Here is a 24,903-nt window from a genome sequence, read left to right as displayed (position 1 = left end):
CAAACTGACTAAAGCCGGTCCTGTACGATAAACCCGATTAGAAATTGGTATAAATTCCGCACGCCTGAAGAAGCTCAACATCAGTTCGCAACTCACAGCGAAAGCAGTGGTTTGAATCAACGAACACAAAAGTCCAAACAAAAAGTCAACATGCAAGGCAAGAACTTGGTTGGTGCTGCTACCCGCTACATTGCTGGAAGAAACGCAGTTCAAACCGTTTACTGGAGAGGTGTCAACAGTTCTTCAGACCAGCAGAAGTTCATGAAGGTCTTGAGAACCGTCCAGTTTGCGAAACCTCGAAATTCGTCTGCTGTTGAACCCCCAGCTCGTGTGACAGAAGAACAGAATATTCGGTTCTAACCGTTGCCAGTATTGTGATACCTTTGTGTTCGTAATTTATTTATTTTTGCTTATTCAAGTGATGATTTAATTGTCTCGTTATATTGTTAAGATATTTTTATACTTGTCGAATTTAATAAACTGTACTTGTAATATATTTTTTGATTGAAAGAAGCTGCCAAAACTAGGTAAATCGTCACCAGTAGGTACAAGTTGTTACGTAGTTAGTGTTAACAAAGTGCTTATTTAAAAGAACCTGAGTAAGTTGTTTACAAATTTTTGAAGAATTTTTTGAGTGAAGAAGAAGAAATGAGAGTAACATAAAAAAACGCTTCACTTTCGAGAAAGCAATTCGCTTTATTATAATAATTAAAAAAAAAAAAACCAACTCTGTGCTGTCACATACTAAAATAATTACTAATAATCACACAAATTCAAAATTAACTTAAATTACTAACAAAATAAATTAAAAAAAGATTCGAGGGTGAGTATTATATTATATACTATTATATACACATTCGTTTCCCATAATTACTTGGTATCTTCTTTCTTGCAATACTCGGCATAGCCCTTTTCCACCAGGGCGTCGTTGACATAAAATATGCCACCTGGATCCGTAACATCGGCCAAATAAATTTCTAGTTTCGTGCTCTAAAATTATAAAATAATTACTGTGGTAGGTACCGTTACATACAGAAAGAGTATTTTATTTATTTTGAAATTTAAACTCACTTAGTTGGGCATGTAATCTACTAACTTAGGAATCTGAGATTAACATTTCTTTAAAAAAAAAAATGTTGAATTGATTCCAATTATATAATTTTTGTTATTTCCTACTACACAAATTGACAGCTATTTTATTCGATTTTATAACCTTAATCAGAATTATATTAAAAGCTTTTGTTATTTAATTGTAAAAACTTTTTCTAAGCCGTTAACCGAAATAAACGAGTTTTAGAAAGTTTTTTCAAAAATGACTAAAGCGTATAGAAAGACTGATAGTCCACTTCGCTACCACTTTATAGGGAATTCGATAACGTTTCGATTTTATTTTTCTAGGGATAGTTATAGAAATTTTGTTTTTATAATTATTAATAATTAATAATGGAAATAAAACGGAAATTTTCTCCAGTATATAATTCTTTTTTAGTCATTGTTTTAAAGCACCATCTTTTGATTCGGATTTTAAACCATAAGCTCGAAATGTCAACAATTGTATGTTGAATGCAAATTTCAATATCTTTGGTTGAATATGATAAAATTTTTCAAAAGTGGCATTTTGACAAAAATATGCACCATTCAAAATTAATACCATTTAATTTCACACATTGGCGTGTGCAATTTTTGACTATGTAATACAAAAATGTTACTGTTTTCTATACAAAATAACACTGTACCCATATGAAATATGCTAGGTTTAAAATAAAAGTCCTCATATTTGGCGCTTATAGATTGTCAATATACAGGGTGTCTCAGAAATAAGTACATTAATTTTAACCAGTAACAGAACTCGTGAAACGGAACAACTTTTTTATCTAGCATTTTTTCGAAAACTCAAGTCGAATTTTGAATTTTCCCACCCATATATTCACGAGCCGTCTATGTTCACCTTAAATAATAACTTAAATAATAGCAACACTACAACAATGAAGAAGGTACCGTAGCTACCGTTTTGACACTGACAATCATTTTTATGTCAATGTTTTTATTAAACGTTGTCTCTTTAAAGTTTGTTTGGCACAGATTTCTAATTTATAGACGAAATGTGTTGAAATGGCTTTGTTTTCAAATCTGGAATGCACCGATATCGTTTTAACCTACGGTGAAGCTCGGGGAAACGGCACTCGCGCCCAACGAATTTTTTCACAAAACCTCCCAAATCGTCTGCCAAATGTGCGCAGTTTTAAGAACGTTGCAGCATTTTCGAGAGTACGGATCTTTTAAACCGGCACCTCAGGATCGGGGTAAGTTACGTAGTAATAGAATTGCTAATATTGAAGAGGCTGTTTTGAAGAGTGTCGAAGCTCGACCGGGCACTAGCACGTATCACTGTCTAGTGTGATGTATCGGAGAGTAGTATTTGGAGGATACTCAGACAACAAATGTACCCCTTTCAGGACCAGAAAGTTCAGTTATTGAAACTAACAGACTTACCACGTAGGCAAAACTTTTGAGTGGGTTAATAGAAAAATAAACGAACAAGCAAATTTTGTATCTCTTATACCATCAACTGATGAGGTCGGTTACACGAGGGAAGGTGTTCAACACCCACATTTGGGCCGATGAAATTCCGTACGCCATTAGGGAGCAGGATTTTCAATTTCTCTCTAAATGTTTGTCACATTGACAAGATTAGGAAAATACGTATCCTAGTAACTGTTTTTGACCATAAACTATTAATTATAATAATTATTAGTGTCCATGGGTGACTGAGGATCCATGGGCGGGTAACCTTAATTGGGGTATAACTTTAACAATTTTTAACTTGATAATTACAAAGTTCTTGACAAAACTCTACTAAAAAAAGTTGTTGAGTTCAATGAGCTCTATAACTGATTAAAATTAATGTACTTATTTCTGAGACACCTTGTATTTTCAGAATATAATACCTCCGTTATTAACAAAGTTATTGTTATGAAATTTTAAATATACCATGTCTACACCTTTCACTATACTATAACTTTGTTTTAAATTTTAGATTCTACCGCTTATCAAAGTACAATTCAATTCCCATTTTATCGTAAATAAAAGAAGTTGGTGAAATGGATAAAAGGCGGGGGAGGGGTTGAGTTTAGTTTTTCTCTACGGAGTCTTATAAACAAGTAATAGCCCCGCCCACCCACCCTTTCTTTATTCTAGTAACTACCCATAGTATTGTTCAGTCTTATCTTAGCAAGTTCTAGCCCCGCCCACCCACCCTCTATTTTCTTATAGGGTGTATCATCTGCCAAAATTATTCTTATCTTAGCAGGTACTACTCCCGCCCACTCGCGCTATTCTCATTCTAACGATTTTATTTCTGCTCAGTAAAAGATCCACCTTTCATTCACACCAGACAAAATGAATGAGGGAAATGGGGGCGTGGTGGGTGGGCGGGGTTAATTATTCAGTAGAGTGGGAATGGGAACTAATAGAATCTCGGTCGTTAAAAAAAAAAGAAAAAAAGCGCGCCACTTCTGATTTTGTTTTAAATCTTAGATTCCACAACTTGTCAAAATAAAATTCAATTCCCATTTTACAATAAATAAAATAAATCAGTGGAATGATTAAAGGAGATGGCCGGGGCGAGTTTAGCTACACAGTCTTCTAAGCAAGCAGAAACCCCCTCTTCATTCTAGTGACTACTCTTAATACTGTTAATTAATGGCAATACGATATCTTAGTAGAATCTTAGAGACTATATTATTTGCCAAAATCAGTTTTATCTTAGAAGAAACTAGTATCGCCCACCCACCCTTGAATTTCTTAGAAAGGAAGTATGTGATTTGCCAAAATCAATATTATTTTAACAAGAATTAGCCCCGCCCACCCGCCCTCTATTTTCTTAGATAATATGCCATTTGCCAAAATTAGTCTGAAGGCGTTTAAAAAAGAAAAATAAATAGCTAATCGTATTTTTTTGTTATACTATTTGTAATAAGATTTATTTCTTATTTCAGAAGAAAATTATTAACTGAAATGGTAATTAAACATGGTCATGGGCGCGAGAAATATTAACTAAAAGTTTTATTACTAGTTGTTGTGATAACGAATGTTTAGTTGTTAAACGTAGCACAAGAACCAATTTTAAAATCATTATAACTCCACCAAGATGTGAGAAGGATTGTTTTACTATTTTAATTTTTCCCAGACTCACCAGTTGATTATTAAGAGCGCAGCGGAGAGTTAATCCGCCATTTTCCCGACACCCGGTATAACGTGGGGAGGTTTTTTTAACAGTTTACTATCAGCTTTTTTTTTTAATTTGGTGAAATTTTCATGTCACGTATTTTTAAAAATTAAAATCTCAATTAATAATTGACATTTTGAAATGTGGTTTTGAGCACTGTTTTTAGTTTATAAAACTCTAAAATCGATGGAAAACACAGTCAACTTTTTTTGTTGGAAATGAGATACACTGAAACCTCCCAACAGCGAACACCTCTCCACAGCGGACCATTTGGATTCCCCATGGGTGTCCGTTGTGGAGAGGTTTCACTGTACGGTGAAAAGAATTTGTGTCGAACGAAGAATCTTGTATTTTCTCTCATCTCTCATTCCCGACAAAAAAGTCGGCAATGTTTTCCACGAAATTTATGCAGTTTTATAAACTGAAAATAGTGGTGGAAACCGCGTTCTAAAATTTCCATAAACAACTGAAATGTTGATTTTTAAAGATACGTGATGTAGATTTAACCATATTAAAAAAAAAAAAAAATGACAATCCATAAGCGCCAAACGTGAGGATCCCTCTTAAAACTGTCAATTTATGAATATAGTGACAAACCTGTCTCTCAACTGTCATGACTTCTGCTATTAATTCCGCTTGCTTCACTAACTCCTTAAATTTAAAAGTAGTTTGATTGCTATCCATATTTGGTTGGACTTTAAACAGTCGAGCACTGATTGCTTGACAAGGAAACTGAGCAAACTGTTGTGGAAGATACCACACATCTTTAACAGGCACTTCTCCTACACTTCCATAATCAATAAAAAACACCTAAAAATATTCTAATTCATGAACTACGTAAAATGTAAAAAAAAAATACAAACCTTTACATAACCAGGCGCTCGTGGCAACAACTCATTAATTACGCACCTATGATATTTATTTGCATAATAAACGGTGCAATATAACCCTACTTCTAAGAATAATTCTGGAACAACATAACGATTTCGTTCCCTTTTAAATAATGACCTAAAAAATCATACAGAATTATAATTTTCAGAAAGCATCTCATAAATATTACTTACTCTAATTCGTTAGTAATTACTTCTATATCACCATATTTTGGAAATACCCAGAACTGATCAATACTGTATATTTCTCCAATATTAATATCCAGATAATCACCTAGCATTATATCACTAAGCGAAAATCGCGGAATTTCATCCAAATATTGAACCACATCAGCTGGAATTAATTCTGAACCTAAAGACCACTAAAACACTTTATTACCACTAGAGCATCTCACAGCAAATTTATCCTTACATCAATTTCAACTTGTTCCACGTCACTACTTTCATTAGCTGATTCATTTTGGTTTAGTGATGGAATAGCTTTGGCCTTATCATACAAAATAAAATCCTCTGACGTTGGTTGGATGTAGCGAAAAATATCTGACAAGTCTGTACACATTTCAATTAAAGATCTAAAGTGAAATTTTTCATAGTTGAGGTCTTCTCTAAACATTTCACTGAAATCAAAGTTGAAATTTTCCTGTAAAGCAAAAAATAAGTCTTACTTGTATTCTTGGCGTAACTTTGTACACCAAATGCCATTAGGAAAACGCATTATTAGTTTTCTTAGATTGTTTTGAATTCTTTTGGGGATTTTGGATTTATATTCATCATCATATTCTGCGTGATGAAAATGTTGTTTTGTGGTGTTATTTGTTGATACGTTGCTGGTGCTAGGTTGTTGATAAACTTTCACATTTTTTCTGGAAGAGTAAATAGGTGACTTATATTAGAAAATTGTATGTAAATGCTACCTTTTGTGTGCTGGAATGCTATCCTTTTTCTGCTTGGCGACCATTATATTTATGTGGGCTGAGTTTTGCGTTACCACACCCTGCACCTCGGCAGAAGGACCCGATCCAATGATCTACAGTTTTCATAGTGAGGCAAAAGTGAATATAAAAGCACAAATAATACATACACGAACAGTGCCAGGGATTGATCGAAGATATTCTTCCACACAGGAAAAACCTAGTTTTCGGAAAGGGATATTATAACCTGTTGTATTATAAAAATCATTGCACAATTGTTTAATAGTGCATCTTAGTGGGTTGGAAGTAAGTAACCCCGTTATAATACACTTCGTTTCGGATTCCTGCGATGGTGCCTAAATTTGATTTTATAAGTATTTGAAAGTACATCTCATTTTACTTACCATCTTGATTGATAAATTTATGTTTGAAAGAATTAACTTTTTGCAATGAGCAAAACAACCACTTACACTTTATAGGTTATGTCACCGAAGACTTGTTTATCAACAAAATCGAAATCTTTCTTTGCTCAGATTTTGTCCTCAGCTTCAATACTATGCAGAGCAAGAACTGAATCTTCCAGTGCAAAGGGCCGTTGAAATAATAATAGCAAATAATATAGTACTATTTAAACGAACATTTTTTTATTTGTGGAACTCTGTCACGAACTGTTTACAACTGCTGATTGATTGCAGCTCTCGGATTGGCTATCTTGTTCGTCACTGTTCGGCAAATGTCGCGTTTTTTCGCTACCACTACAAAACCCGTCAACAACAAAATAGAAATAATTTGTGAAAATAAGGTTATCAAAACCCGAATTTATTTAATGTATTGGTAAATACCGAAAATTTAACGTTGTAATATACACTTTAAAGTGATTACAGAAATGTTAATTGGCGGTTTGCTATTTGCCTTTTTAAAACTGTTTCTGTGAGAGCGCCAAACTCTTGTGTTTCTTAAAAGTCTGCAGTCCCCTGGATTTTATTTTTGCAGTTTCTTCATGTAGTCGGTAAGTGGTACATATTTGTAAAAGATAAACATTTTTCGGCTTTGGACAAATATATTGCGCAACATTGAGTGTGATCAGAATCAAATATTTAAGGGTGAGTGCTCATTTGATCAGCAACCACAAAAGTGACATGGACTATTGTGCCGCCTTGCCGAAACCCGTCTAATACTATATCAAGGTCACAATAGAAAATGGTGAAATATGATTTTTTGTTAGTGTTTTGTTATTGTAGCCATTGGTGTATGTTGTTTCATGTAAAATAAGTTTTAACTTTGAATTACAAGTTATTAAATTATTGAAAGCACAGTACAGTAATTGATGAAAAATACATATACTTTTTAGACTTCCGTAAATTGCGTATTTAAAATCCAACCATGGATTTGGATCCAAGACATTTTTTCACTTTACTGCACCAATATTTGGAAAATGAGAATACAGGACCAAGACAATGTAACCAATTAATTATCAACTTAAACGATGTTTTAACACGAGAACAAGTTAATCTTCCCGATTTAGGTATTTTTTAGTACCACCTTTACACACTTTTTACGGATTTTTTTCAGACTTATACCTACAATGTTTATTCAACAAATCGCAAGGTCTTCTCGACTTTGTTACAAAAATTGTAAACAAAAAACAATTTAAGTCATCGGTTATAAGCGTATTCGAGATAATTTACACTTTAATAAACAATTTTTCTTCAAAACTAGAGAAATATATAACTGTAATATACGACATATGTTTCAAAGTCATAAAATCCTCACTCGTCACTTCCGACGAAAAAGTAAAAGCGTTGGAAGTCGTGACTCTCAGTTTTGAAAAAATTAACAAGTGTTTAGATTACCCTGAGTGTTACAATGATGTGTACAACAGTTTGTTAAAAACAATTAGTATAAAGAAAGGCGACACAGGTAATGGTGTCGATTGACACATAGTAGGTCTTACCCGACTTGATCAATTTTAGTTCAAGAAAAAATCTTTAAAGCTTTAGGAGCTTTTGCCAAACACTTTCAGTATTTGATAAGTAACCATGAAAGCTTGAAGTCTATTTTTGTAAGTGCGCTGGAAGCTCAAATGGTTCAGAAAGACTTTTCTAATGGGGTCGTGTGTGGTGTCTTTACTGGTTTGGATTACTTTTGTGAAAGTTTTCCGCTTGATCCAAAGTCAAAAGAAGACGAGATTATTATTAACAGACTTTGCAAATACCTTGATCGAATGACAGTTCCAACATCTAGAATCAAAATCGCCAACAGAGGTAAGATTCGATGATTTTGTCACTTCAACTGTTCAAATTATTTCAGCTGCCTTAACGTTCCTCGGAAATAACATGTCAATTTTTGTTAATTTAATGATCGAAAACATCCAACACTGGCACGAAACTTTGTTAAAATGGTTGGATTATGGAGCTGATGATCAAAAAGTTGGGGTTTTCGTGATTAAAGCTTTTTATAGTGGCGTGGGAATATTTTTGCTTAATGATCTCTGTCAACAGCATACAGATGTTATTAGGGTTAGTACAATTGTGGTCTACATTAAAAAATATAATAGTACGTTTTTAGTATTTTATACAATGTTTTAAAAAAACGTTCAAAGATAACAAGGCCACTCACCGTGAGAAACATCTGTGTTTGCACGGATTTTCTGCACTATCACCTGTGTATCAAACGCAGTTAAGTGAAGAGGAACTAAAAGACACACTCATTTTGATAGTGCAGAATTTCGAACAAAGCTTTATTCTTGATCCAGACCCATCACGAGACGTTTTAGAAGATCTACCGTTCTACTTACAAACTGTGGCCAAATTCGTCCATTTCAGAAAAATTACAAACAGCGAACTTTTTTGTTTACAAAAAGGAGCAATTTTGATGATTAAGGTTTACCCACAGTTGCCATATTCCTGTCACGCTGCTGTTATAGAGGCTTTAGTGTCAACTTGCTACTATTTGTTATCCAACGATCAAAAAATTTTCGATAATTTTATGGAAAGTGTGATATACCAAGGAGTAGTTTGGTCTTGTTCGCACCAGCATGTCTCAGAAGCCGATATTTTAGAAAAAGGTACACCTGGACTGCTTACTGTGAAGAATTATTTCAGCATGTGGCGGAAATTGTTGAGGATTCTGCCAGTGCGTGAGTTCGACAAGATGGGGATTTTTTTGCACGATCGCAAATACATTTTGACAAAGATTATAGATAAGTTAATGAAAACTTTGTTAGTGTTAGTTAACAAACTTAACGTTTCTATTCTTGTGAATGACGCAGCGGAAGCTGCGACGGATATACAGTCCGCTTATAAAGTAGCCGAAGTTAATGACTTTGCTATTTTCTTAAACATGGTGGATTTTTATGAGGAGATTTTCGAAGAAGTCGATCCTTCAATACTGAAAAAGTGTGCTTGCAAGTTGATACAGCATCTCGTGGGTAAATGCGATAAGTTTCCTTTGATTAGTGGGTTCTACAAACTCCTTTCGTTCAGTTTAAAAGTTTGCAACAAAATAAATTACTTTGATGAATCGAGCAGCAGCGTTGCCCAAGACGTCAAAATGTGTAACTTAACTTTAACGATATTCGCCGACACAATTCTAAACAAAACACAAGAGTATAAAGGAGATTTGTTGATTGCTTGTCTTCAAGTTCTTCTGCAGTATCCGATTGTTATAATTCGAAAAATACTACCAGCTTGTGTGCCTTCTTTCAAAACGATTTTCTATGTTGGTCGAAATTACGTACAATTGGCCCATATGGCTTTAGATACCTTGGAACAGTGGCAGAAAGAAGTCACATGTGACGAAATGGAACCTTTCTTAATACAGGTTATACCGTTGCTCGACTATTACCTGCAGAGTAAATCGTTGGGAGGTTTCACCGAATCTAGTGTTCCTGAAAACAGAAGAAAAACTGCGCAAGCGCTTAAGAAACGTAAAGTTTTACTTAACGTTGAGCCAGAACTTATTAGACTTCAAATGAGGATTATAAAATTTATTGGCGGACAAAGCAGTGCGTTATGTGAAGCTTTTGCTTTTCGTGAGGATGACACGAATTTGTCTGTTTGGAGTAATCAGCAACATTTGAAAATCGTGTTGCCTTATAATGATATCAAGTTAGATATATACCTTGATAAACTGCTTCCAAGAATTACTAACATAGCACTGAATAGTTCTGATAGGAAAACTAGAGTTATGGCTTGTGAGCTGCTACAAGCTATAGTTATGATTTTTTTGGGAGCAAGCAAGTATTTTGATTTTTTGTTCTCTGAACTAATGTAAAAATTGTAGCAAAACAAATGACACAATCCGGTCTTTCCGATTTAAATGAATTATTGAGACATATATCTGTACCTTTACTGAAGCTTGGATGTGACATGGACCAAGTCGTTGAACAACTATTCAGACCTCTATGCTTTCAGTTAATTCACTGGTATACACATGTGTCACAATCGCGAAGCGAACATAGCGCTATAATCATCGAGTCGGTCTTGGTAAATATTAAATTTTGTGTATAGGTATATAGTCATACTGCGTCTTTCTAGGAAAGTATAACACATCCAACTGACACAGCTTTAAGAGACTTCTCAGGCAAATGTATCAATGAATTCGTCAAATGGACGATTAAACAAACAAGTGAAAAAAATTTAGCCAGAGATCCAATCAACATAAAAATCCTAATAAAGAAAATGCGATTTTACAGCACTCATCCAGACCCTTACAAAAAACTAGGAGCTGCTTTAATTTTCAACAACATATATAGAGAACTTCGCGAAGAGACCGCTCTTTTAAGCATGTTTTGGATCGAGTTTCTTCACATCTTTATTAAAAGTCTTTCCACTTATGAGTATGAAGCAACCGACGAAAATTCAATTGTTCAAATCAATAGCGCTTTAAGTCATATAGAAAGAGGCTTTGTGGAAAAATCTAGTATGTTTAATAAAGAAGATCGGGATCGAAGAATTCCCGTTGATATGAAAGGAGGAACTTTGAAGCATGTCGCACTTTGGTTGTTAGAACAATCAGGATCATCGAGTCGGTATTGTCGCGCAAAATGCATGGATTTATTTTGCAGCTTTGCACCAAGAACAACACAGTTTAGCACTCTTGAGAGTTTTGTTGTTAAATCTTTCAAAAAAAAGAACTGGGTTGTAGAAATTTATGAAGCGTTTTTGACGCGGTACCCCACTTTGGAGAAGTTATCAGAGTGTGAAGGACTCGGACCAAATAAATGGATGCAAGCGTTTTTGTGTGCACTAGATGGGTACAAATTTGTCGTCACTAACAAATTAACACCCTTGAACAATATTTTAAGCGGAACTATTGTCCGTGCGATTCATTATTTTCTCAACAAACTGTCTAAAGCAACTTTGGAACAAGCGTACAGTTTTATTGAAACCAAAGAGTGGTTGTTCACCTCGTTCGAGAAACGAACTTTTGACAAGCAAAGATCTCAAGCGGCTGTCAAGATTTTAGAGCTTTTGAATGCTCTGTCGCCAAACTTCGTTGTTTTTTGTACTCCAGATTTGTGGAATTTCGTTGTGGATGTAATATTCAATCGTGAGAGTCTAGGATTCGAATGTTTTTTGCCTAATAGTAGCATTGATGGTCACATTGCTCCGATATTGAAAACGTTTTTGATGAATTTACCAGTCGAGAAAGCTGGAGAGTTGTTGCAAATTTTGCAACGTTATGTTAATGAACAGTTGGTAACTGATATAGACTTCAACAAGAATGTTTCCCACAAACAGAGAAATCTTCTGAAAGCGCTGAACATGTTGCAGTCGTTTTCACTGACGCAATTCTCGGTTGAAAACTTCTCTAATAACATGGTTGCAACTTTGTTGAACAAATTTATCAGTGAAGCGGAAAGTGGAATTATTTATGTCGATAATTTGCAGGATACAACATTAATTTACTGTCTATCAATTTTTGATTTTGCTCTTCCTAATGAAAATGAGTTTAAGAGTTTCGTTGACTTTTTGTATAAACCGTATCAAGTTCAGACAGCAGATTTCAAGCAACCAATCCACTTGGGTACTTATCTCCTAACCGCGTTCGAAGATTCCGTGATGGAGAAGATCATTAACAATTTTGATACGTTTTTAGATTTAAGTTTGAAGAATTATAGTGCGATAAGTCAAACCACGGAGTTACTTTTTTATATATTCTCGTACACGGTACCCAAAAGACAAATGAAGTACTTGAATCAGACTGTGATAGCTAAATTGTTGACACATTGGGCTATTTTTGAGACACATTTTAATGAAAGTAGTAGCGCAGAAAGTGGTTTGGATTTTGTCAAGTGTTTGCTTCCTATAATAAAGTCATGTAAACTGTCTTGTGTACCTTTGAAGAATTGGTTAGTGAGTTTGTTGCATGGCGAACAAAATTCGTGGAAGCATGAGCTTGACTTTAAAGCTGAAGTTTTTTATTTATTGGTGGACGTTATGGATGAAACAGATGATGATAACACTAATTTAAGGTTAGTATCGTAGAATAAGTTTTATCACACAAGTTAGTGTGGTGTGTGTTTTTTCCTTAGTTTGGTAACTTGTAGCACTGTCGAATTGTTGAGGAAGCAGTTCAAGTGTATTGAATACTCAGATTTAGATGTAAGATTTTAAAATAGTTATAAAATATTGCAACTTTCTTTGTACAAAGACTTATTTCGCATGTAATGCACTTAATTAAACACTATTACATAACACATAAAATTTGACAAATTTTCGACCAGTTTTTATTATTATTATTTTTTTTTTTGTTACTTTTTTGGCGCTTTTTGTAGCCTTTTTCTGTTGCATTTTTTGTTGGCCTTTTGTTGCATTATTTGGTTTTTTTTCGTCTTTTTTGTAAATTTTTGTTTTTTTTATTTTTGGGGCCTTTTTTGTTTTATTTTTTATGACCTTTTTTGACTTTTCTGTTAGTCACATTTTTTGTCAAATTGTTGTGGCCCTTTTTTCGTTTCTTTGGTCGTTTTTCTTGTCCTCGTCCTGCAAAATTTTACTATAAAAAAATAATAATTCAGTGTCTTCACGTATGTCCTCCTTATCATTACACAATTTGTTTTTTGCGATTGAAAAATAAGTTCGGCATGGATCCCAGGCCCTAGGGTATCGTCAACGGTCGAAAAAAAGAAATGTGTATTTGTTTGCTGGATATTTACTTTGGAATATCTCCTCGCTTTTCCTTAGAGGGTCAGTAACGAAAATCAAATGATTGTTTATTTCATATTACTATTTGATTTAACAATCATGAATCTGTTGTTAATGAATGGATTGTTTTCAAATTTTATATGTATAATTGGAATATTGGAAATGGAACCCTACGTTGTGTTTTTGAAAAATGGCGGCATGCGTTCAAATGCAAATGGTGGATCCCAAGGTTGGAAAAGTACCGCTAAATAAAACACAAAATTTCTGGAGGACACAAAATTATTTATTCCTCCACTTACAAAAAAAAAGCTGTGAGCGAGGGTGACTCGTGATTTGCCCTCAGACTGTCGAATGGGGGCCGAATCGCAATCGCTTCTCAGCTCCAAAAAAAAAAAAACTTATTGAACTTTGGATGAAATTTAAATAAAATCAAATTAAACGTTCTGACTCAATGCAAATCTTTGAAAATCACAAATTTAATAAAAACTAAGTAAAATCTGAAGTAAACTAGTAACTAGATGCAAATACACAAGTTATTACAGACGGGTGGCGGCAAATTTAAAATATGGCGGTCAACAAGAGAACAAAATTTTAATAGACAAACTAGGCAGCTATAAGAGTGTGGCGATCGAACTATGTCGATTTCAGTGTAGAGTACAACAAAAGTACCCATAGGGGCGTTGTAGCACGAGCGGAGTTTGGGGCTCCGGGTCGTGGCAGTTCTCCCTCGCGACGGTGATTCTATCTGTCGACAAGCCTACCCCACAGCACACCTCCATGACGAACATGCCGTGCTATCCAGGCCGTTACGATCGAAAACTCGTGGTTGGAAATCACGTCGTCCAGACCATTCCCCTGACATCTATACAAAGCCTGCATCCCTTGTGCAAATGGTGCGATAAATCCCGCTAGCTCGACTAGGAACCGCGCCCTCCGCTTCTGCTACGTGTTATTGTGTAAATTACCTCAATTCCATTTTAAATGTTCACTTTCAATGACTGTAATATTAAACTACAATCGACCAAGTGTTAAAGTTCCAGCAAAAGAACAATAAATAACATTTAAATTCGCCATACACTCTCGCGAAAACTTAAACAACAAACAATTCTTATTTGAGATTAAAATTGGACATCAGATAATTTATGATGGAAGCATTAATCAACAAAATATTTACAAAACAAAAACTAGCAAAGATTTATAAAAACAAAAGATCTGGTGTGAAATAAACTTGTGCAAATAAAAATATTATGTGAGGTTAAAACTTCAGAGCATGGAAATTTACGTTCAATTTAAATTATACAACAAATTACTGAGATTAAAATTATGAGATAGAGAAATATTGTATGAGGTGAAAATTGTAAAGCTAACAAATTTACATGAGATTAATATTTGCCACACTTTATTAACGACTCAAACAAAGAATTTTTACGAGGTTACATTATGCCATGATCCAAGTGATTGGTTACTTAAACTATTTGTTTTGAAGGTTTATATCGTGAACTGCTTATCCCAAACAAAACACGTAATAAATAAATAAACACAAAATGCATCAGGCGTTGCGAGGAAAGCTCCTCGGTGATGTAGTTTTTAGCGTTGCGAAAGAAATATCTCGGTGATGTAATGATGATACGATGATAATAACGATAACTGCATAAGAAGAGAAAATTTCGTGAAATCTGCTAGTAAGTATTTATCTAAGCAAATTCCTGATTGTTAAATTGTGTTAGAAGTAGTTAACGATTAAACTCCTAACATGAACTGTGAATTCACAAACAACGAATTAAATTTAGACGTGTTGGCGTCGTCAAAAAATTCGCATTTTCCGGTTAGAAAGCCACAAGAATTAGCTGCGCGTGTTTGGAAAAACCGTGGCATCAGCGGTGTTACGTTTAATTGTCGTTAAACAAAGGCCTCCTTCCTTTTATTAACTAGCAAGCCAACTAAACCTAACCTACTCACAACAAACACACCAAAAGTGACGCTTTCACCTCTCTACCAAGCCGCCATTTTCTACCAAGCCGCCCTCTTCTAACCAACCCTCTAACTAAAATCTCAAGCAGACTACACACTACCCAAAAGCGCTAACGTGCACATGGTTGCCTATGTTTAACAATTTTTTTGATTCGATTATTTAGATTTACCAAATATGAATTTTGGACATTCCAAAACCATTGTTTGTTATTTTAAATCAAATTCTCTTCTGAATGACTCGGGTTTAAGGATTGGATTATCGGATGTTTTACATGAAAGTTCTAAATTCTCTTTTTTTCCTGTATTGATGCTATTTTTTTTTACCTGTTTTTTCATCTGTTTTAAGGTACTGTATAATTTTTACTTCCCAAGCGTAAGCGAAGTATTGTAGTCGAGTTCGTCGGCCAACTCTCCACTTTTACGTTTTCTCGATCTTTCATGACCCCGAGAGCACGAAGAAATAGGTCTCCCTTTTTCGTCTGTCTGTCCGTCTGTCTATCTGTCTGCCGTCACGGTTTTTTTTTAATCAAGCACCCCAATTTTCACGTTGAAGTTTTTTATTGCTTTTTATAAAATAAAAAAAATAAAAAAAAAAGTTCATTTTTGTCATGAAGTTTTGTTTTTAATGCGTTTTTTAACATTTCACCCCATTTTTAAGGTTATTTTTTAAAAAGTTGTGGATTTATAAAGATTTTTACCATGATTCCAGTTGATAGAAACGGCTGACTTTGCAATTTTTAGAAAAATATAAAAAAAACCTCGCCAACGTCAAAATTGACCTATTTTCTTAAAATATATATATATAAAGTACCTTATAATAAATTAAGAAAACAAAATGTGGCCTGAAACGTACCATTTTACTTACTACTAATTTGCCATTTTTTGGTATTATCTGTATTTAATTTTACAGAATTACGTACTCCATGTATGTGTAGTTTAGAATGCGTGTTGAGTTTTTCCCCTAGACATCGAGATTTTTGGAAAAAAATCAAAATTGTATTTTACAATTTAACTTTAAAATTGCAAAAGCGATTGTACTGAAATATTCTAAACGTCTTCAGGTTATAGGAAAGATGATAAACCGTCAATCAAAATTTGTTCGATTAAGGCTTTCCCAAAAAATTCTGACGTCATCTTAGAATTCTACCGAACAAATGTTCTTTAAATTTTATAAAATAACATAGTCCTGCATGTGTGATTTATGATTCCGTGTTGACTTTTTACTCTTATCATCCAAAAAAAATCAAATTTGTATAACAAAATTTTACAATTTAACTTTGAAATTGCAAAAACCGAATGCTGTGGAATCATGAAGATGTTTTAAGATTGTTTTGTGTCCTTTCTTCTGCCTTGAGGACAAAGTCAACAAAATTTTTATATTTATTTCTTATTTTGCTGTTTAAATTGGTCATTCAGTTCATGTAAATAAAGCTACTTATTTTGTTAATTAATACCATAATTTCTGATTATTTATATTGTCAAAAGAACTTCCAAGTTGCTCCATTTGATTTCATTCTCGATATGTGTAGGATTTCATAAAAAAAAATATGAAAAGTCCTGTGGAAATCTTCCATGTTAAAATAGTGTCCATGAAGTGACAGTTGAAAACATCCCAGCTACTAAACTAAGGAAATATTCGAGTCAATAATTCCATGAATTAATGGTTGATTATTATTTTTATAACTGGACATTTGAATTTTTAGAGAGGGGTTGATGAAGGTAAGAACCAGGTTATTATCGGACATGTCTCCAATTCCACCGGAAGCCAAAACAATATTTTTGGATAAATTATTGTGTACGGTACCAAAAATACAAACCCCGGAGCTTCTTATATTTCTATTGGATCTATTCGTGAAAATTACAACTGAAAAGAGCAGTTCTGATATGAAACGTCTTTTGATTGACTACATAATAAAAACTCAACCAACACAGAAAACTTCACTATCCAAGTTATACAACCTATATCTGAACCACGATTTAGACAACACTCAAAGATATAAATTGGTTTCTAACACTATGTCCGTTTTCCAGTATTGCAATCTTTCCGTTTTTGAAGATTTTTTCGTCGACCATATTGTGGAAATAATCTCCACTTTAAAACAACCAATTACACCAGAAAACTTAGTTACTAAAATCTCGTACTATTTGTTAATAGAAACATTATTCTTGAGATGTCCAGTTCGCAGTACCGATACCGAAGTGCATAGAATCACACAAGCCGCACTCCCTCAAAAACCGAGCAATAAAACGCTTTTGCTCCAGTTGCTAAAAATCACTCTCGATGCTGTTAAAGATTCTTGTGACTGTGATTCGAATAGTGAGGAGTTCTTCCGGTTGTATAAATGCCATTCGTACAACGCCATGGTATCCATTGTGAGTAACTCGATGAAAGAGGTGAACTTCTACACAAAACTTTTTGTACGTCAAGAAAACAATGACGATATTTTGTGGAATAGTCTGATTGATACCAAAAAGAATTACGTTTTTCAGACAGATTTTGACACGATTCCAAACAAAAGAAAAATTCTTGTTAACATTAGAGACGAAGTGCGAGCACAAAAGAAAAAACAGATTGGTCAGTCACAGTCTATTAAATACATAGAATCGATGCGAGTTTACAATAGTTCGTTATCGGAAGATTTTACCAAATTTGACTTTTCTAATAATCTTGTACGAACCGAACTAGAACAGGAAGAATCTAGTGATGAAATTCCGGTTCAAAGTGAAATAGAACTAGATTGTACAGATGTTAATAGTCATGAGTGTATGGCGACTGTGTGTGGACTTATTGAGTATATGGTGAATATAAATATCATAGACTTACCAAGTGAAGAAGACGATGACTACGAACTACCTGCTTGGGTAAATGGTAAGTACTCTTAGTACGTATATGACTATTAGAAACTAGTAATCATTTTTAGGAATCAGAACACTCCTACTAAATCCAGAAACCCACAGTAATATTAAAATATTTTGGATCAAAGTTATTGACAATACTATACACATTTTCAAACATTTTGCAAAATGGTTCTTAGAGCCACTTCTAAAGTTCATTGTGGATAAGTGTGCCGGAAATAGTCTTAATTATTTCATAACCGATGTGGTGAGTTTTTAACACAACGTTGCTTCCTCTTTTTCTAAAACGGTAGTATAAATTGTAAATAGGTTGCCATTTTGGCCGCTTGGTCTACCAACGTCGTCCCACAAACCGAACAAGAAGTTCAGCTTGCCTCCGATCTTATTACCTTTTTAATCAACAACCTCAATAACGAAAGACAAGATATGTTTAAGTACCACTTGGACTTAATCCGCTTGCTGATTGAAGCGTGGAGATCGTCCATCACCGTTACTTACGATTTACTACATTCTAAATTAAACGTTGATCCTACATCCAAAAAAGCGGAAGTTGGAATACACTTATTTTCTATTTTCTTGGCAAACAAAATATTCCCTTGGGAAGACAAAGCGACTGAATTTTGTAAAACCGTCTTCAATATTATTTTAAAAAATAATCACAAAAGTACGTACAAACCGTGTTGTGAAAGCATAGGCTTGTTGTTACGTTTAAAAAGCAAAGATTCATCTTTCTCCAAAGTTTTCAATAATGTCCACGTTCTTTTGAAAAAGATTACTGACCCAGATAAGTATGCACACGTTTTGGAAGCTATCGTTTTACATTATCCCGAAGTAGCAGACGAGTTTCACATAAAACTTCTGTTAAGTCGGGTCCACGGAGTACTTAAACCGTTGAAAGTAATTTACTTGAAAATAATTTTAAACAGAAGCGGCCTCATGGGTAAAATCGACGAATTCAAAACAGAAAACTGGGATTCGTACATTAAGAACGACAACCTCGAAGTGCAGTTAGTGAGTCTCGAAATCGTCCACAAGTGTTTGGATGTTTTAAAACAGTCTCCTAACTTCAAGTCCATTGTAGAAGCAGTGTGCACCCACGTATCAAACTCAAACGTTTTGTGCAGAACAAGAATGTTTGACATCGTCACACTAATCTGGCAGAAGGGTTCATACAGCCCAGAGATTCTAAACTTGTGCAAACCAGTTCTAGTTCAAGGACTCACAGATTCGGATAATGAAATTCGCGAAAAAGTATTCGATTTCTGGAGAAACCACCACGATCTGCCTTCACCCATTGCACCACGATTTACTTATGTGTTGTCAAATTTGTACGAAGCGACCACAGAAAACGACTTTCTGGGTTACAGTTCGCACCTCCTCTTGGATATTATCAAGCAGTCGGATGAATACAACGAATTGCTCTTTGAACATCCTTTAGAAGACTGCGATTTTGAGAATTACGAGCTTCAGACAAACTGGCGTCTGCGACACTTGTCTGTAGTTCCGTTGTTTGCCGAAACAGTGAGAAGTGCTAGTCTAGATTTTGAAAGTATGGATTCAGACATGAGCAAACTTCGTCAAACTCAAACTGCTCGTGAGTTTGCTCCTACTCAAAGTGTTCGAGCTAAGCAGTTTTCGCAGTTCACGATGAGCGAGAGTAGTCTTTTTGTAAAACGTGATGAAGAGAGTGAGTTCGTTAATCCTAATTTGGTACCACTGTCACACAAGTACCGAGTTCCTAAGCGACGCTTCCTTAGAGATAAGTCGAAGATCCATAGCCACTTTGCTCAGCAGGAGGTGAAGAAATTGGTGCAGAAAACGGAACAGAGGAAAGATTTAGTAAAAGAACGTGAACATAAAGTCGTTATTTATCGCAGTTATAGGAAAGGAGATTTGCCAGATGTTCAAATTACTCTGCAGGCTGTGTTGGAACCACTTCAAGCTCTTACTTTGGTAAGTAGTTTTTACGTCCAAAATAAAAAAGTCAAAACATGTAAACTTTATAAATATTGTAGCATGACGGTGAAATTTCAAAAGTCTTGTATTCTCAACTATTCCAAAACATATTACACAAAATGAGAAGTGATCAAGCTTTTTTGGAGCGAGTTTCAGTTGCCATTAAAGCCATCTTTAACGACTCGACTCAATATAATCGAAACCTGTTTCGAACTTTATTTGATGCACTTCTCCAGTGCAAAAGCTCGATAGTTTTTCCTGCTGATTTAATAGTCTCGGTTTGTCAATCCAGCGGCTTGAGAGCTTTAGGTGTACTACTTTTAGAAGAATATCTCATATCTTACGATTCGTCGTCCTCCGATCCAAAAAAGACCCGCGGAACGGAAACCACCAATGAAATCAGTCTGTGGATAAAACTTGCAGAGTAATTTTTTGTTCTGGAAAGAAAGTGTGCTACTTTTACTAATTTCAGATTATACAAAGATATGGACGATTGGGATGTAGTCAAATCCATATTTCTCGAAAAAACTGATTGTCCAGAAAGTGTCAAAACCGCCCTCATTGCAGAATCCCGCAAGCAGTGGAAAAACGCCCAAGACGAATACGGGAAACTCATCCAAATCGACGAGAATTTAGAAAGAAAGGATTTTTATTACGAGTCGTATTTCAGATGTTTTGCACATTTAGGAGAGTGGGATAAAGTGGTACAACAAATTGATTCCATTGTGGGAAATAATTGCTGGGACAGTTTGTGGGACCAAGGTTTCAATCAGCAGAAATTAATGCCGTGGTACATCAGTGGACAATTAAAGAACTCGCTATTCACTGAACAACCGTCAAACCAGTTTCTGTCAAACCTCAACGAAAGCCTTAATTCCGACCGGTTAGACTATTTAGAAAACCGTTTCTGTGAAGAAATTGCCATGCTGTGGATTTTCCAGAAAGAAAGTGACGAAGCTGAAAAGTATTTGAAAATGTATTTGAATAAGTTCTTGGATAATTGGCAACAGTTAGACTTATTTTATTCCAATCTTCGCTATAGTCATTTGTTGAAGTTGCGCAACATAATTGACATCAACGATTTTCTGACAGTGTTTAACAATTTGAACGTGGAAAACGCAGAAAGGGTACAAGATTTGATTAATCATTGGACCAGAACGGCTAACGAAAATCTACCGTCCATCTTATATTGTGAAGAAAAAGTATTATATCGCAAACAGTTTTTGAATTCGCTTGTAGACAAAATAAAGTCGTACAATGCGGAAGAGTTGGAAGATATCGTTTCAGATCTAAAGCAACTAAGGTTTAATCTAGATGAAGGCCTTATGGATATTGGAATCGAACAAAATAATTTTTTCATGACGAAAAAATACCTCTACAGTTACAATAAACAAAATATTCTCAAACTTAAAGTGGTACTGAGTAAAATGGCTTACCTAAAGTCAATGATGTCAGACGATGCCACCAGTAAGTTAGAAGTTTTGTTAAAAGGATGCGAAACGCTGGGTATTTTTGGGTCCGTTATATTTCATAACTTACTAAAGTAAATTAATTCTAGGGCAAATATTTCAAGTACCCGGGCAGTCACCTTTGAAAGCTTTGGCATATTTTCATCTTTTTAAACAGCTGAACGAAATTTCTTCGATTTTCCGGAACGATAACGACTTCTTTCAACTTTTTGTCAATGAGGATGAATATTCTCAACAAAAGGGGCGCCTTACAAGCTTGATTGGTACTAATCATATATCATCAATTGAAGATTCCGCGCTATTTGGAGCAAAAAAATTAAAAGAATTTCTTCCGTCTTATGAAAACGAGATAGAGAACACGATGGAAACTGACACAAACCAGTCAAACCGAGAGTACGACACACTAGCAAATGCTTACGTCCAACTTGCTTATTTTGCAAAAAAACACGGGGAATCTTATTTCAGTGATTTTATGCTTTTTGTTTTGAGAGCCATGAAGTTCAATTCTTCCGAGGGACGACAGTTATTTCCGTGCATAATAATGCAAAAGGAGTTTAAAGAAGAAGACAAGAAACAATTTATTGAAGAAGTAAGTTTTTCTGGAAATTAAATCTTTATAAATGAGAAATTTCAGACGAGTAAAATACCAGTGTGGATGTTCCTCGGCTGGATTCCTCAAATTCTAGTCAGTGTTGATTCGCCAAAAATTTCAGCAGTAGCACCACTCGTACTGAAAATAGCGAAAACTTATCCGCAAGCTATTATGTACGCATACAGACTAAGTAAAGAAAATTACAAGTCAGAAAGCGAGGAATTTAACGAATTGATCGAGAAGTAAATATTAATTTCAGTTTGAGTCTGTTTTATTATTATTATTTTTAGGTTGGATAATATTTTGCTTAGTGATGGCCGAATTGATGAATTTTTGAAAGCCCTTTCATTTATTGGAGTCCCGGCATCCATTTTAATGTACTTTAATCGCAAAATCGTTAAATCTATTCAAACGAATGACTTGGATCAGGCTAAAAACATCTTAAAATATCTTTCAGATGATTTGTTTAATTGTAAACCGGATTCACGTGATGTTTCTTTAATGCAAGGAAATATGTTCAAGAAAATCACCAAGTTTGATAAAGATTTTAAGAACTTTGAACGTAAGTTTTAACTTAAAATACATATATTAACTACTGGGACAAACACTAAGTACTTTCAGTCGAGTGTTGCTTTGTAAGGAGGCTCCTAAAATGCGTTTGTGTTGAGAAAAATTGGAATCTTTGCGCATGCGCGATATATAGTGGGACTTCCAGGCCACTTTTGGGCAGAAAAGTCAGAAGGTTTGCGCATGCACAAGAATTCGAATTTAACTTCACTATATAATTACTATTCATAATAAATGTTGATAAATTTTTGTATCTACGTTTACTTAAAGGTTTGTTGAATAAGAGCTCCACCAAGAGTGCAGATTTAATCAAACCTCTAAAGAAAATTGATGACGAATTGGGCGTAATTTTACGAGATGAGCGCGAAGCAAAGAAAAATTCAAAACTACTGAAAGATTATTGTCCTTGGTTATCTAATTTCTCTGCCCACAAAATGGATGTTGACTTGGAAATACCGGGTCAATATGATGGCAACAAACTCCCACTAACTCAACACCACATCAAAATATCCGGTTTTAACCCAAACGTGAGACCTGTTTGTTTCTCTAACTAAATTATGTATGAATTTTTATTTAGGTTTCAGTGATGCCATCCATACGGAAACCTATAAAAATCACTATCTTGGGAAACGACACCAAAGAGTACCCTTTTCTTATCAAATTCGGTGAAGACATACGACAGGACCAAAGAATACAACAACTGTTTTCATTAATGAATAATATTTTTGATAACGATAAATCACTAAGTGGCAAGAAGTTTTCCATTCTTACATACCAAGTAATTTTTAAAATCTTGCAGCGACTATACTACTATTAAAAAATTATTTACAGGTGATACCTCTAACTACAAGTTTGGGTATAATACAGTGGATTGACAACACGAGTTCTCTACAAGACTTCGTCAAAAAGTCATTCACAGATTCCAAGTCTATAAAAAATTATGAGCAACTTTTTGAAACTTACCACAAATGGGTACACAAGTCTTCAAATCAAGCCCTCGATGCTTATGGTCGTGCAGCCATGAATTATTCACGCGATAAAGTGATACCCAAATTTCGATCACTAGCGAGTTCCATTGAGTGGGATGCTTTCAGGACACAGTTTTTAAAACTCAGTACCAACATTGAAAGCTTTTTCGCTTTACGTAACAACTTTATCACATCGTACGCTGTAATGAGTGTCAGCCAATGGATACTAGGAGTTGGTGATAGACATCTGTCCAACACATTAATCTGCTTACAAAATGGTAAAGTTCTGGGTATCGATTTTGGCCACGCTTTTGGTACAGGCACACAGATTCTTCCAATCCCAGAATTAGTACCATTCCGTCTAACACCCCACATAGTCAGCCTAATGGAACCTCTAGGCGAAAAAGGGTTATTCAGAGAAGTTATGATCCATTGTTTGAGAGCCTTCAGAAGCAACAGTAGTTCCTTATTAGCAACAATGAATGTTTTTATTGAAGAACCGTCGCTTGATTGGTTAGAGCATGCTTCGAAATTTGGAGGAAATACCGATCGTACTAAGTGTGAGTGGTACCCGGCCCAGAAAATTGATCAAGCTGAAAGAAAGTTACGTGGAGCAAAATCCACTACCATTATGGTTGAAGATTTAAGAGCAGGACACCAAAAGAATCAGCAGTATATGAAAGCTTATATTAAATTAGTGGAAGGCGTGGCAGAGTTTGATCTTAGAGCTAGAAAAGAAGGAGACAGTTTGTCAGTGGAAGATCAGGTTGATTGCTTGATAGATCACGCCGCTGATTATAATTTGCTTGGGCGAATGTATGAAGGATGGGCCGCTTGGGTCTAATTTTGTTTTATTTTTTACTTCGCATTTGTACAACATTTATAAATAAAAATATTTTATTAATGTGGTGGTTTTAATATTGTTGCAGTAAGTAGTGTAAATTGTTGTAAATTTACGACTTTTGTGCTGTTAAGCAGAGGGTGAAGTGTCGAGTATGAAAATGTCAGTGCTTTCCTTCGCACTACGTCACTGGAAATTGTCACAATAAAACCAAAAACGTATTGTCAGCTTAACTTAGCAAAATGATTTTGGTGTTTCCTGTTGACAGTATTGACGAAGCGTTTATTTTTCCTGTAATCAAAGTTCTACTGATCAATTTACATTAAACATAACCACAATGTTCATTGGCGTACATGGCCACTACAACTGACAAAATTATCATATATACAGACCATCTTTATGAATCGTACTTGCAAAACTTGTACATTTTTTAACACTTTGGTATTATTTTTGCATTAACAATATTTTTAAGAATTTATTTCCTTATCTCACATCGTCTTACAACA

General features: G+C 34.7%; 2 protein-coding genes across 3 annotated transcripts; one reads left to right on the top strand and one right to left on the bottom strand.

Moving 5' to 3' along the window:
- Window positions 1-676: 676 nt before the first annotated feature.
- On the bottom strand, window positions 677-6,702 carry LOC135126996 (tudor domain-containing protein 5). Its single transcript, XM_064053278.1, has 9 exons — window positions 6,434-6,702; window positions 6,200-6,385; window positions 6,033-6,145; window positions 5,784-5,981; window positions 5,531-5,735; window positions 5,293-5,480; window positions 5,092-5,236; window positions 4,826-5,038; window positions 677-990 (listed from the first exon to the last, which is right to left on the bottom strand). The coding sequence occupies exons 1-9, from the start codon at window positions 6,434-6,436 to the stop codon at window positions 871-873; spliced, it is 1,371 nt and encodes a 456-aa protein (XP_063909348.1). The 5' UTR covers window positions 6,437-6,702; the 3' UTR covers window positions 677-870.
- Window positions 6,703-6,782: 80 nt separating this feature from the next.
- On the top strand, window positions 6,783-24,460 carry LOC135127005 (DNA-dependent protein kinase catalytic subunit-like). Of its 2 annotated transcripts, XM_064053292.1 has the most exons (20): window positions 6,818-6,863; window positions 6,914-7,038; window positions 7,381-7,554; window positions 7,602-7,949; window positions 8,003-8,293; window positions 8,340-8,548; window positions 8,598-10,266; window positions 10,314-10,516; window positions 10,568-12,507; window positions 16,852-18,017; window positions 18,070-18,251; window positions 18,314-19,957; window positions 20,020-20,384; window positions 20,433-21,466; window positions 21,519-22,018; window positions 22,064-22,263; window positions 22,312-22,583; window positions 22,859-23,115; window positions 23,166-23,366; window positions 23,420-24,460. In XM_064053292.1, exons 3-20 carry the CDS (start codon window positions 7,413-7,415, stop codon window positions 24,398-24,400), a joined length of 11,604 nt encoding a protein of 3,867 aa, XP_063909362.1. In that variant the 5' UTR covers window positions 6,818-6,863; window positions 6,914-7,038; window positions 7,381-7,412; the 3' UTR covers window positions 24,401-24,460. The 2 variants fall into 2 exon arrangements, with proteins under 2 accessions (XP_063909360.1, XP_063909362.1); XM_064053290.1 differs by having other exon boundaries at window positions 6,783-7,038.
- Window positions 24,461-24,903: the final 443 nt, after the last annotated feature.

This window comes from Zophobas morio, unplaced genomic scaffold, assembly GCF_036711695.1.
Source record: "Zophobas morio isolate AGI-343-1 ecotype UQ-CSIRO unplaced genomic scaffold, CSIRO_AGI_Zmor_V1 ptg000011l, whole genome shotgun sequence".
NCBI classification, from domain to species: Eukaryota; Metazoa; Arthropoda; class Insecta; order Coleoptera; family Tenebrionidae; genus Zophobas; species Zophobas morio.
The sequence above is the reverse complement of the archived record's forward strand: the minus strand, read 5'-3'. Positions and strand labels throughout refer to the sequence as shown.